This window comes from Lonchura striata, chromosome 2 (assembly GCF_046129695.1).
Source record: "Lonchura striata isolate bLonStr1 chromosome 2, bLonStr1.mat, whole genome shotgun sequence".
Lineage (NCBI taxonomy): Eukaryota > Metazoa > Chordata > Aves > Passeriformes > Estrildidae > Lonchura > Lonchura striata.
This window is the reverse complement of record NC_134604.1, coordinates 59367392-59382614: the sequence shown is the minus strand read 5'-3', so window position 1 is coordinate 59382614 and position 15223 is coordinate 59367392. Positions and strand designations below refer to the sequence as shown.

The following is a 15223-nucleotide window of genomic DNA, read 5'->3' as shown; positions in this document are numbered from 1 at the left end:
AATAATTTTCTTTACTACTTTTGCAATAGCCACTGTTTTTTTAAATTAGTATTCTTGAATTTTGCTGAAGATTTAAAAAAAAAGAAAAAAACCCAAAAAACTAAACCCAGAAAGCATAATGACCTCTCTGCTTCTCATTCACCATAAAAAATAAAAATTTTGTTGAGAAAACTATGATCTTGGTTATGTCCATCTAGACAGCTGGGGTATCATTGGATCAGGTCTGGAATGAAGATAGGAGTATATCTAGGGTCAAATTGTTACGGGTTTTATTTAATCAAGTATTATATATGCTTACTTGATTATATGGTTACTTCAGTAGTTAACTGTATCCTGCAGGATGAGGCTATCTGTAATTTGATGGAATTTAATTCATCTGAGTTCCAGGAAATAAATATTTTTCATTATTCTTCAAAAAAAGACCATGTTTGAAGGTATTTCTTGATGCTACTAGACACCATACTTTTATGTAATTAGTTTTATTTTAACTGTATTGGGGAATAATGTTTGAGTGTAGCAATCATTCAATACTGACATGGCACACCTGAGTTTTGCTTGTCATTATCAGCTGTAGGTTGGCTTATTCTAAAATAATGTGCTAGCCAGTCCTAATTATAACTGTAGTTTTTTTAGAGGCAGTTAAAGGATTCCCAAACACCATGTGCCACTGGAATCATGCTGAAATGAATGTAGGTTTGGAGAACCAGAGTCTTCACATCTGTTAAATGATGTATCTCTGTCTTCTCATAAATATTGTAGTAACCAGGAAGAATTTCGGTCCTGTCTTCCCAGATCAAATAATGTCAGACCTATATAAAATCACATTTTATTTACCATTGGCTTCACCATTTTTAGTGAAATTAAATATAAAGAAAACAGGTAGTCTCCACCTCAAGAACAGTGGATGCATTTTTATGGTTTTTTCAATTAAGCATTTTGGTTAAATTTTTGTGAAACCAACTATAAAACTTTAAAATGCATGCTAGAAAACTCAGTTGAATGACATGTAAGAAGCTATTGAGCCCTTTTTTTGTAAATGTTCTTCAAATTCTAAGAAGAATGTAATTAGATTAGAATAATTTTTCTTTTAATTCTAAGAATTCTTCACCTAATCTAATTATGTTCATTCATTTAGTATTGCAAAGCTTAAATATGCAAGTAATACATTTTATTTCTTTTCCAGATCATGCTTATGTAGAGGGGAGAGAAAACGTAATAGTTATTCATCCTGATTTTAGAATGATAGTTCTGGCAAATAGGCCTGGATTTCCTTTCTTGGGTAATGACTTTTTTGGCACATTAGGTAAGTGATTAATATTGATTTATGATCTTTAATAGACTTGACTAATAGAATATCTGTCTTTATTACTTCGATTCCATGAGGAGAAGGGGCCTTATGCATAGTCATACTTTGTTTCACATTAGACATTAAGACTATCATGTAACTTTATGTATCTTAATAAAAATGCCCAAACTTGCCTTGAATGAAAAAGCTGTGATCATCTGTGTTAAAACTATTTTGTTTTATGGGACCTGGATACACATTGCAGACACAAGGTTATGGAAATCTTGCTTAATGAGTGTATAGAGTATACAGATACTGCAAACAAATTAACTGTAAGCTTGACACCTGACAGCTCTCTCAATTGCTCACTATTTTTTCCCCCATATCAAACAAGCCACAGCTCACATACTGTACTGTTTGGTGCAAGAGATGGTAGCTTCATGGATGTTTTTTTCTTTGCTTTCAATAGTAAAGGCTACTATATTTTTGCTGCTAGCACTGTTCTACCTGCTTCTTAATCTTTGTTTGCTTCTCCATGCATATGGCCTTAGTAAAATATATATGTTTGACAAGATACTGAATTTATCTTAGTATCAGGTAAAGCTGTCCAAGTTTCACATCAATGATTTTAATATCAACAGAAGCCTTATTTCGGAAAGCTCCTGGTAGGTCCCAGAAATTCTGTGTGTCAGCAAAGATTCCCCAGAGCTTCATCTCACGGCAAAAACAAGAAATCAAGCTACACAGGGGCAAGTGGTGGAGAATTCCTTTGTCTCTATAGCCTAGTGTTAGTCTAAGTGGACCTCTGGCAAGGTTTTGGTATTGTTGCTACATTATGGCTAGAAACTGAATACCCTCCAAACTGCACTGACTGTATTATCTATGTTAGCTTGGCCATTTATATGCAGGAACCTTAATTTATGTGGTTTTTCCTGTTAACTTTGGCATAATGCTTAATCTGCAAAAAATAACATACTCAAAAAAGCAGTTGCAAACACAGTTCCATATTACCTGATAGTTCTTTGTTTTTCAGGTGAGGTTCCCACTGAATGGACATTCTCTGTCTGAAACTCATTGGCTCTGAATTTCACTAAGCTATGTTACCCCAAGAGAATTTATTGTTGTGATTCTTTTTCATAGCCTAGTTTCCTTCCTTACATGGACCCTTTACACAAAACCAATCATCCCAATGTTACTGCTCTTGATCCACATGGCAGAGGTGTGGTTAAGTCTTTGGGGTTCTTTACTGATATTATTTTTTCCAACTTAGGGTCTCTTCTGTTTTTCTGCAGGATCTGATCATGCTTCTTCAAAGTGCTTCAAAGTGTTGTACAACTGTTTTCAGAGACTCTTTATGAATAAACTCGATTTGTAGATTACATGTTTGGTATCAATATAATGCCAATGTATGGAAATAATGTCTTGTGAAATTTCTTACCATACTTCAAGACAGGCAGTAAGAAAAGATAAAATAAATTCAGTCTTTCCTCTAGACCTCTTAATTGGGTTTGCATTAGGGCCTTCCTGCATTTCAAGATTTCCCTGCATTCTATGGTGTTTTGAAGGAGTTCAGAAATGGGTTCCATTCAACCAGTTCTGTTTTCTTAAAATCTTTTTTTCTTATTTTTTCCTGCATTCATTTGACTTGTATTTCTTCTTGAAGTTGATTTCTCCCTCATTATATCAGCTTCATTAAAATGACAGGCAAGATCTCTCTGTTTCCAGAAACCTCAATATTCTTTCATTGTACTTCACATTTTTCACAATTTTAGCAACTTGGTACTCAGAATTCTTTGGAATCATATCTTTTCTATTAAAGGTCCAGTGCTAAACTTAAAGGGACTGTTGTGATGCTACTTCTTTATAAATTATCTAACTTTGTGCTTTTTCTTTTTTCTTTATAGGGGACATTTTTAGTTGCCATGCTGTTGATAATCCCAAACCACAGTCAGAACTGGCAATGCTTAAACAATACGGTCCTGATGTGCCAGAGGCAATTCTGCAGAAACTGGTAGCTGCTTTTGGAGAGCTGAGGAATTTAGCTGACCAAGGAATTATTAACTACCCCTATTCAACTAGAGAAGTTGTGAACATTGTAAAACATTTACAGGTACAGTACATCAGATTTAGTTGAAAACTTGAGTTCATCAATACTAATTTTTTAATACTTGAAGGTTTCAGAAAGATGCCACTATTGTTCATGCATTTTTATTTAATTCTTGTGAAACACTTTACATTTTGAAAGAAGAATAATATTAAAGATGCTCAGATAATCAGAGGGTTATGATCACAGATGTATATGGGCAGATATTTATTCTGCATATTTTTATTGATAGAAAAATAACCCCATAAATATTTTTCTACTGTGTGAGAAAAAAATTGCATACTGTGAAACTGTGGGCAATGTTCATACTGGCCCTCATTATAAAACTCCATATTCAACATAAAATACTTCCAGGACAGTGCAACTGTTCATTTTATTCTGCTATAATTTTTTTTTCCCATGAAAAAAACAAAAAAGTGTCTTAATGCTTTTTGAAATAGCAGTACTATTATTTTGTTCTGTTTATAATTCTAAAATAGGTAGTTTGTTAATTTATAGGCCATTTATTGAGTTATTGTATCCTAGATATTTTTAAAAAATAGTGGAAATTAATGTAATTAATACAATTGGAATGTAATTTCTCACAAATTTGGACCTACTGCTCCTGTGTTTTATACTGCATAGTAGAGCAGGATTGCATGATAGTTTTGTGTTTGTGGTCATGTACATATTGACACACATTCAGCCATATACACTGACATTAAGATCCTGCGGGGTGGAATTACTACTTTTAAAAATCTTCGTCTAGATTTCTGAGCAGTATAGATTTTTGTGTTCTGTGGTCTCCAGAGTGCAAAAGGATCTCAAGACAAACTGGTGCTGTTATGTTATCAATAATACAAAGAAAAAATAATGCTCTGTAACTTTGCAGTGAGGGTTAAGAAGATTCAGACCTAAAGGCTGAGGAATCCAGATAAACACATAAGCAAAGCAGTCTATTAGGATCCATTACCAGCTGCTAGGTATGTGTTTACCGAGCTGATAGAACATGTACATGCTGATCTCTAAACACACAGTTACATTCAGAATGACAGTGGAAAAATTAAGACTTGAGGAATATTTGCTGTGCTGCTGAAAAGCTAATTTTTTAGGGTGTTTGTTAAATTAACTCCTTTTTGTCTTCATACCTTTATGCTCTTCCTACCTTCCTTCCTAGCTTCTTTCCTTCATCATCTATCTCCAAGTAACCTGAAGTTGTACTGATTTCTGTTGGCAGCCGGTGCAGAAACATAAGACTTAATTCTTGTCTTACTTGAGTGTGAACAGCATCTAATTGGAGATTGAAAGAACTGCATTGCTAATTGTCTTAAGGGCTCTTACTGTCTGTTTCTGTCTCCTTCACTTAAGCACATTAGTACGGTCACTTCAACCTGGACATTGGGTGCAGTTCAGTGGTAAAGTTTCCCATCTGCTAAGCTTTTACCTCTTTCAAAGTGTAAATATCCAAATACATCTCCAGCATGCATCTTTGATTTGTTTTGTAACATTTATTTTCAAGATCCCAGTCTCATAGCAAGAATGCAACATTCTGTTTACTGTAACTTGGTTTTCAATCTGAATAATAAAAAGACTGGGAGTAGCCAAATGTCAACAATGAATATAAAAATAATGGTTATTCCAAAGTAAGAAACTTTTAGGTCTTCAGGTAGAGAAGAAAGAGGAAGGAGGGAAATGAGTCAGTAAAATTGCTGGTCCCTAGGAAGGAAGGAGGGAAGTTAGTCATGTTGTTAAACAATTTCCCTTACAGCAGTTCCACAGCCCTGCTCTCTTTGTAGTATTGTGTTGATATCTTTCACATAATTTTGGAATTTTTTGCTTGTGTAAAAAAAGATTGGATGTTTTGGAGGAAAAATTTGCTTTTGATTACTGTTGTCTTAGAACACATCTGAGCATCAGGACTAGTCAGGTAAAAATATACTGATTGCTATGGTATCAGCATATTGTTAGGCTAATCTCTGACTAATTGTGATCTTCAGTGTTTAGGATACGCATAGGGAGTGCAGTTAGAAGATCACCCTCCCCTAAAGATTATGCAAGTAGGGAACATGTAGTAAGTAATATAGTTGTAGCTGAGACATTGTGCTCAGAGTTAGATTGCCTCTACACTTTTTCTTAGGGAAAGTGTTTTTTTGGTGATGCTTGAGACACCAAATATTTTGAAGACCCAAAACTCCAGGCATAGGGCGAGTTCTCTAATGCAGGTACCTGACTTGATTGCTAACAACTTTTTCTCCTCACATTCTGTATCAGGAATTTGGGTCTTGCAGCTCTAGTTGGCAGGTGACTTGGATACAGGATTTTTGTCTTGCTCGCCTCCAGTTTTCAGACTGTCAAAAGTCTTTATGTTAATTGTAGCTTATGGATAAGCTCAGAAGCTCTGCCCTTGCTCTCTTGGGTTACCATAAGGTGCCTGTAACCAGGCACCTTCCTATGACTGCTTCTCTGCAATTTAACATGCTGTTTTTTATGAAACCCTGGTAGATGTTAATCAGGAAAGCCACATTAGTCTAGATAAAATGGCAGTAGCTTTTTTACTAACTCTTCTTTGGTTTCAGAAAGCTCAGATTTTTTCTTTGTCATCTTTCTTGTTTATATATGAAATTGCTTCCTAATAGTAGGCATTAGTATAACAGTTTTCAAGCAGTAAATGGCTAAGAAACATTCTGGCCCTGAAGTCTACGCATCATGAGGTTTCAAGGCCTATTCAGTAAGCTTTTGTGGTAAGATAGTGCCTTTTTTTTTATGTTCAGCCTAATCTCAAAAGGAAACTAGACATCAAATAACAGTTTATATCCCCTTCTCACATTGCTGCCTAATAATCTTTTGCCCTTTTGGCCAGTCACAATGGATCTCAGTTACCAGTTTTCAAAGATAATTAGGTTTCTGCTGGTTTAATCAAAATCAGCGGCTATGTAACAGAGAGGAACTGGTTGAAATGGCAGGGGGAGAATTCAGCTGCTTGGTTTGGCAGTCAATGATGCCTACTAAAGACACGAATAGTGGTTAATCCATTAGTATGTCTGTCAGTCAGGATGAGCCATAGACATGGTGCTTCTGGCCCTACTGAAGGACAGCTGAGGAGGCACAGAGAGAGCTGGCTACATTCAGTAAAAGGACATAGGGGTGGGTGCAGGGGAAAACCAAGAGCAGAGGGGGACGAACAGATATCTGAAGGCACCAAGATACATAGGAAGTGAGCATTAGTGAGAACACAAGGTAGAAGTCTAAAACAAAAAGTCTGGACTCATTACAGACTGAATACCAGATAATTTATCACTTTCTTTTCAGGGCAGTGGTAGAAGTACAGTAGATCTCACTTAATTCTTGATTTCTACTGGAAATTGCAATTTTGCGTATAGATTTTACACAGACTGTAGCAATACATATCCTCATGGAATGTTAGATCAAAAAAAATACAGCTTTTTCACCAAGTCAAATTCTGTATCAAATAAAGCATACAATACATAAATAAAAATATAAAAATTTTGAAGGCAAAAACTATGTTATGTACTATTTTAAGGAATAGCCAAGAATCTAAGTTGTGAAAATAATCTAAGGTACACACAGAAGTGTTAGTTGTAAGGGGAAGAATAAGTGAATGACAACTAGACAGACTTATAAGAGATCAATATTTTCTCTAGTAATCTCATTTTAAAAATCAATAGAAACCAAATGACTTTTTTTTAGATGTTCAATTCAAGCCCCAAATATTCAACCTTTTTTTTTTTTTTTTGTCTTCTTGTATTTTTCTTTTTTTCCCTTTAAGTAAATTGCCATTTGCTTTCTTCAGTAAGTTGTCCAAGCAGTTATTAAAAAGAGATTGGATTTGTTCTGGTTGAAACAGGGGAGTTGTGATTGTTTTTTAATTTCTGAGGTAGAGGACCTTTGTACAAGTGGCTTGTGTTCCCAGAAGCCATCTGTTGTACCTCAGGAAATTTTTTGTTATGTCCTGCTGACACAAGAGACATGGAAGTGTTGAGGCAATTCATTGCAGAAAAGTGTATTGATTGCAAAAGTTATGCAGTGATTCAGAAAACTGCAGACATACTTGGAGACTTCTAGGGAAAACTGGATATTATTTGAAGTACTTGACCAAGCTTTCTGCAGTACCTAGAGCAGAGAGGTTAAAGTATAGTTCATGAGTGAATTAGATAGCTTGGTGCCAGTGTGTTGGTTGTGTTTTGCACAGGGAACAGAGAAAATGCAATATTCATCATATAAATGTTGTTTCAGAATGATTCTTTATTTTTGATTCCAAGGTACAATTAAAAATATAGAAGTCAGCTACTAAACATTGTCACAAAATTTTCAATTCACTTTACATATGAAATGTTTATACATTGTTTACTTAGAATAGATGATGGGAGAATGGGTTTAGTACCTGTTACATTGTACTTGTTACTTTGTTAGAATTGGACGTTGTAACAAGGATGGCACAGGCTGTAGAACAATTTTATATTATCTCAAAATAACTTGTATCTTGCTAAATTGTAATGATGCAGAACTTCTAATAGGTCCCTCATAGACAGGTTTAAAAAGCAGAACACAGTTTAACATGCTTTTATAGCAACACTAGTACTGAAATATTCTGTGCCATGTACACTACAGATAAAAAAAGGTTTGTACAAGCTTAATTTAGCAGTGGTATTCTAGTCTATCACAGCAACTAGCTAATTTTAGTATTGCTTGTGTCACAGGTATTTTATTATTGGGATCAGATATTTATAAAGTTGGGAAAATATTAAACACCTAATGCTGATAATTGATTAAGAATATAGGTCAAAACATTTCTGAAATTCTTCTATTTTCTTCTGTTTCAATTTTTAATCAAGATTAAAATATCTTTATTTTTAATACATTTATAAACTTCTCTGACACTTAAGCCTGTTTTTCAAGTTCTCTGTACCAGCCTAGCTCACTAATGGGGAAAAAAACAATTAAGACTACAATTTCCACAAGTTTATGTTCATCACTGTAAATGTGCCATACTGAGATGGAAGTGTCTAGGTCCTTGTCTGAAAAATATAGTATATGAATGAAAGGCCTGTGGAGAAAAAGTGAGAGATTCTTAAATAGAAAGATTCTCACTCCCATCTCTTGCCAAAAAAAGGATAAAATGAATCGGTTAAGCAGTAAATTTCCAGAATATACAGCAAGTTGATAATTATTTTTTAAAATTCTTTATTTTTAGTGTGCTCCATTTACATTTATAGTGGGCTAACCCTGGCTGGATGCCAGGTGCCCATCAAATCTATTCTGTTGCTCCCCTCCTCAGCTGGGAAGAGAAAATATAATGAAATGGCTGTAGATCAAGATAAAAGCAGGGAGAAATCACTCACTAATTACTGTCACAGGTAAAACACACTTGACTTGAGGAAATTAGTTTAATTTATAGCAAATCAAATCAGAGTAGGAAGATGAGAAATAAACACAGATCTTAAAACACCTTCCCCCTACTCCTCCCTTATTCCAAAGTTCAACTTGACTCCTGGCTTTCTCTACCTCCTCCCCTTCATCAGCACAAGAGGATGGGGAATGGGAGCTGTGATCAGTTCTCCACATGTTAACTCTGCCACCACTTTCTCCTCAGAGGGAGGACTGCTCACTGACTTCCCCTGCTCCAGTGTGAGGGCCCTACCATAGGAGACAGTCTTCCATGAGCTTCTCTACTGTGAGTCCTTCCCATTGGCTGCAGTTCTGCAGGAACTGCTCCAGCCTGGGGGCCTTCTACAGGATCACAAATTCTGTCTGCCAGCAAATCTGCTCCAGCATGGGCTCCTCTCCCACAGAGCTGCTAGTCCTGCCAGGAGCCTGCTCCAGAGTGGACTTCTCACAGAGATCACAGCCTCCTTTTGGCATATACCTACTCCAGCTTGGGGTCCTCCACCTCAGTGGATTTCTTAATCAATGACATCAGTTTCTCTGACTGGTTTTGTGATATTAAAAATTCTTCATTTCTCTTATTTTAACTCATTGAATCCTAGAGTAGTTTTGGCTAGAAAGCACCTAAAAGATATTCTAGTTTTTACCCTGCTGCTGTGGGACAGGACACCTTTCTCTAGACTAGGTTGCTCAAAGCCCCATCCAACCTGTCCTTGAGCACTTCAGAAGCAGGCGATCCACAACTCTGGGCAACCTATGCCAGTGACTCACCACCCTTAGTAATCAATTTCTTCCTAATACCTCATCTAAATCTACCATTTTTCTACTTAAAGCCATTCCCCCTTGTCCTATCTCTATGTGCCCTTCCAGTCCCACTTAAAACCCCTTTTAGGTACTGGAAAGTGTTAGGTCTCCTTAGTGTTTTCTCCAGGCTGAGTAACTCTCTCAGCCTGTCTTCACAGGAGAGGTGCTCCAGCTGTCTGATCGTCTTTGAGACCCTCCTATGAACTCAATCCAGCAGGTCCATGTCTTTCTTATGTTGGGAAACCCCAGAGCTGGATGCAGCACTGGAGGTGGGGTCTCATCAGAGCAGAGCAGAGGGGCAGAATCCCCTCCTTCACTCTGCACTGCATTCAGTGCAGACCAGGACACATTTGGCTTTCTGGGGTGCAAGTGCACATTGCCAGGTCACGTCCAATTTTTCACCTTCCAGCACTCCCAAGTCCTTGTCAGAGCTGCTCTCGGTCTGTTAATCCCCCAGCCTGTGCTGATACCAGTGGTTACCCCAACCCAGGTGCAGGACAATGCACACAGCCTTGTTGAACCTCATGAAACTCCTGTGATACCACTTCTCCACCTGTCCAGGTCCCTCTGGACAGCATTCCATCGCACAAGCATGTTAGCGTATCAGTCAGCTTGGTATCATCTGCAAATTTTCTGAGAGTGCACTCAATCCCACTATGTCACTGATGAAGATAATAATCAGTCCTGGTACCAGTACAGACCCCCATAGATGTTTGTGACAAACATTTGTCACGCATCTCCTTTGGGACCTTGAGCCATTGACCGCTACCCTCTAGATGCAACCATCCAACCATTTAATTCCTCATTCAGAATAATCAATCCATTCATTACAGTAACAAAACTTTAATTTTTGCTTAAGATACTAATGAAAGTCTGATAAATGTTTGGGATTTCTAAGTGTACATAGCGCATCTCAACTAGCATTTTCTCTAAGGAAAAAACATTGTGAATCTTAAGTGAATTTCTGTGTCTACTAAAATCCGTCATGACCTAAAAGAGTTTTTCTTAACCAAACAGTGTATTATCTGCCTCTCAAGATTAAACACTTAGAGTCAGAATTCTTAAATTAATTGTATGAGTGAATTATATGAATGTATGTCTTTGTATCAGATCTTCATAGTTTACAGAAAGCAAATTTCAAGAATACAGGCTAGTATTCTAGCCTGTATCATTATATTCTCCAATGATTACACCATCTTGTGTGTATAATGAAAGTAATTCTTTAAACCATTAATGATGTTTAGTGTTAAATAATTGTCACATGCTTTTTTTTTTTTTTTTTAATTTAAATCAAGTTTAGTGTCAATAATTTTATTCTGATTTGGAATTATGTCCTGGAAATGAAAAGTAAAGAGTACTTCAGAACTTGTCTGTCAAAGTTAATGTTACAGTTGTTCATTTTAGGTATATAATGATGTGCTGTAACTTAATAGATAGTCACTAAAAGAAATTTGTTGGTCTGTTTCTTTACAGAAATTTCCATCTGAAGGACTCGCAAATGTTGTTCGAAATGTATTTGACTTTGACTCCTACAACAATGAAATGCGTGAAATTTTATACAACACTTTGCACAAATATGGGATACCTATTGGAGCAAAACCAACCAATGTACAGCTGGCCAAGGAGTAAGAATAACATAAGATATATATTAAGAAGACATATTTCTCATGATCACTTTAAAAGTGTGTTATCTTGTTGCTAATTGATTTTAAAACAACCTGAAATTCTTGGAAGTCAATCCTCCACTGGTTCAAACTTTTAATCTTCCAAATAAGTTACAACAATATAAATTACTTAATGATCGAGTATTTGCTTATTATTAATATTTAATCTATAACATCCATGTACATATTAATAGCTTGTAAGGTAAACAGGTATATCTTAATAAAGGGAAATACTTGTTTCTTCTCCCGTGTTTTTAATTCAATTGCAATACACTTCTGTCCTGTTACTTACCACCTAAGTCTTCAGGAAAAAAAGTTGTCTTCAGTGGTAGCTGGGTTTTGTCTTTGATACTCACAGAGAGCTCTACAAAAGTATTTCTCCTGAATGGAGCAGTGCATGTAAGCTCCAAGAGCAACTTTTTTATGTGTCTGTAAATAACTGTTATTCTTTAATTATATTACTACTTAACATATTACATCTTATACTTCTTTCACAGAGGTTAGAATCAAACCAGCTGCATTATGTAGTAATGCCCTCGATCTTCATGCCACCCCCCACTCTCTGAAGGGGCCTTACCACCAGAAAGCTGGAGAGATACTTTTTATAAGGGCCTTTATTGACAGAACAAGGGGGAATGGTTTTAAACTGACAGAGGGTATGTTTAGACCAGATATTAGGAAGAAATTATTTACTGTGAGGGTGGTGAGTCACTGGAACAGGTCACTCAGAGAAGTTGTGGATGCCCCCTCCCTGCAAGTGTTCAAGCTACTGCAAGTGTTGGGCAGGAATTTGAGCAGCCTGGTCTAGTGGAAGCTGTCCCTTCCCATGGCAGGGGCAGGTGAAAGCAGATGATTGTTAAGGTCCTTTACAGCCCGAACTATTACATGATTCTATGAAACAATTGTAATACATTATTCCAAAATTCACAGAAAACAGGCTTAAGTAGATCATATTAAAAAACCAGTTAGAAAACCTACTCTTTCTCAAGCTCTAATACATAATTTATTTATGAAGAAACAAATATTTCCCTTTCACGGAGAAAGCTTTCTAGATGTATGGAAAATTGAGTTTGCCACATGACATGCATACTTTATATTTGCTAAGGAGGGACTGATTTTTATGGCATGATGTATTGATAGTGATTCTGGTTCTGTTGAGTGAACACTGGAACAAATTGCCCAGAGAGGTTGTGGAGTGTCTCTTACTGGAGATATTCAGGAATCTTGGATGCAACCCAGTGCCACATGCTCTGAGTGATCCTGCTTGAGCAGGGAGGTTGGAGCAGATGACCACTGTGGTCCTTTCCAGCCTTACACTGTGGTGTTGTATGTCCATGTGTAGGTTTCTCCTTCTGCAGCACCACTGTTATCATATCTAATACACTACATATAATTATTAAAAAATATTGTCAGAGTGGTGCCTGTGATGGACCTTTTAATTTTGATAATGGGACTATTACATGCTTGGAGAGCCAGTAACTGAGCAATGACAAATTCTGACAAATTGACAGAACACACTTGAAATTCTTGCCATAATTTCTTTGCAGAACATCCCTTGGTAATTTCTATTTTAATGAATCACAATGTTTGTCATAGTTTTTGAGAAATTTGGTCTATGTATAATTTTAGAAGTATTATATGTGGGAGAGGATTCTTTAGCAATGAGACAATAAGAGATTTAGGAAACATAACAGAAAGATTGCTGTAATTGGGGACTACTCAGTCTAGAAGTGAGAAGATAAAAGAAAAATGTAATTATTAATTATTGAATTAAAGATAATCAGCTGATCATTTTTAATTAATCACTGAAGTTTTCTAGGACAGGTTACACCCAGGATGACAGACTTACAAGATCCCCACAAGATACTCATCAAAAACTTCACTAGACAGGCAGCTGTGAGCATCTAATTTGTGCACTGAAGGCCCAGGGGAGGAGCAACTACAGGAGCAGTTCACACACAGCTGATAAAAACAACTTTTTCTTAGATCTCACTGTGCTGGGCTGAGAACTTGGCTTTGATGATCTGTCCAACCTACCTTTCGGTCTCAATCCCTCACTCTCATCCACTACAGCTGGCATTTCAGGTTTTTACCCCTCCATTGTAAGACAACCTTGATTTTGATTGTGAGTTTCACTCCTATGGAGCTTGTAAGCCACAGGTAGATCACCTTGAATTACAGGCGCATCTTTCATGTTTAGGCACAGTTCATTCTGTCTTGAGGTTAAAGAACATTGAGATAATCTCTCCAAATCTGTTCCAGCCCATATTGCAATCTCCCATGGTGGACAGACACATTGAGGTAATTTGGTCTATGTTGTTTGGATTGCTGCAGAAAAGAAACTGGAGTACTGATCTCTCTATTGTTTTCCATGAATCTTAGAATATGATAATGGTGTTAATCTAGTCAGCCCACTTTCTTCAGAAAAGGTGCAGGCTATTCTAAAACCTTATCTCATTTTTTCATGATTCATGCCTGAAGACCTTCAGAGATGAAGTTTTATAACCACCCAAGGCAAGTCAGTCTTGTTTCTAAATAGCCTTGGCACTAGAAAGTCACCTCTCATTCTTCCCTGTTTTAAAGGCCTCTGCTTGGTTTTACTTTTCTTTTATGCTCCTTGTCTTCACTTGATGTGTGTCCATCATTAAGTACTGGGTGTGAAACTGGTCAAGTTCATTTTTGCTGGAGCCAAGTACAGTAGTATGAGAGTATAGAATAGAAATGTATTGACATTTTAAAAGACAAGTATGTTTGTATTTCATGCAATATTTAACTCATCTCTGGTTTTCTGAACATAAATCTCCACATCCTTTTGCAAAACCCTCCATAGTACTTACCCCCTCTTCACTTTATGTGATCAACTTTCTTCACACTTACATTTTTCTTACTGTATTGAGTTTTTTCAGATTGGTTTTACAATATGTCAAGATCACTTTCTGTTTTAAGCTAGTTTTCCTGCCTGCATCTAGGCTCTCACAAGCAGGCAATCTGAAGGTGTGATTTCTAGGTGTGATTTCTATGTTGTTCTAGCAACAGCAGCATAAACTCACAGATGACTTCTGTTCCCCAGTCTTATTTTGGTAGGCTTTAAAGACTTACTAGCTATCATAATAAATTGCTCAGCACTTCTATTAAGTAACATGAAAACTGAAGTAAAAGTCCAAACCAATTCTTCCTAGGAATGTTAGTCATACAATAGTAAAATTGTTATATAAGAATACAAATCCTGAACAATCAAATTTTGCAATACAGAAGCATTTCCAGAAGATTCTGGGGCAGGAAAATTGTTATAGTGAAATGCTGACTCCTTTACACAGGTGCTCTCTGGCATGTCTTGGATCAAACGATTTGTGAATTCTTATTTTAATTAGCTTTGGAGAAGTCTGTTGCCTATTACTGAATCAAAAAGAAAACTTGCATAAATCAGAATTATTTAAATTGCTGCTGCAACATAACTGCTGTAAATCTAGAAAAAAAAAACATGAGAGACACTAAAATACAGAAGAATTATTTAGTTATGTATCTAGCTGAAATTGTGAAATCGAGGGGAAATTGAACAGATGCTTGCAGTGACCCTTACAGGAATTTTAGATTAAATTCTGGAATTAATACACCTAGTCTTCGAAGGGAAGATTAGATGGTCTATAATGGCTATTTACAGACAGATTCTTGCAATAGTTGTTTTTTCAAGAGAGAAATTAATTTGTTGATACTAATTTATTTATTAGCAAAATTAATATAATGTATTAGACGTATAAAGGAATGCTTTACTTGGTCTTTTTGCTTTTGTTAGCTGTCATTTTTTTCCAGGTAGAATAACCATTCTTCAAGGCAGATATGTTCAGTATTATCAGGTGTTAAAATACTGTCTGTCTCTCCTGGTACCACCTGTCCACTAGTTTATAATTTTTATCAGTGTTGTATGTAAAGCAGATGGATTGTCTATGCTGGTTTGCCAGTACATAACAGGTAAAATGAATTATT

General features: G+C 36.3%; 1 protein-coding gene across 1 annotated transcript in view; it reads left to right on the top strand.

Moving 5' to 3' along the window:
• VWA8 (von Willebrand factor A domain containing 8) overlaps positions 1-15223 on the top strand; it is a 184539-nt gene that overhangs the window by 99563 nt on the left and 69753 nt on the right. The window contains exons 24-26 of the mRNA XM_021530815.3: positions 1184-1303; positions 3190-3395; positions 11049-11200. Of these exons, the coding sequence (XP_021386490.3) occupies positions 1184-1303; positions 3190-3395; positions 11049-11200 (478 nt within the window). The remainder of the gene's footprint in view (positions 1-1183; positions 1304-3189; positions 3396-11048; positions 11201-15223) is intronic.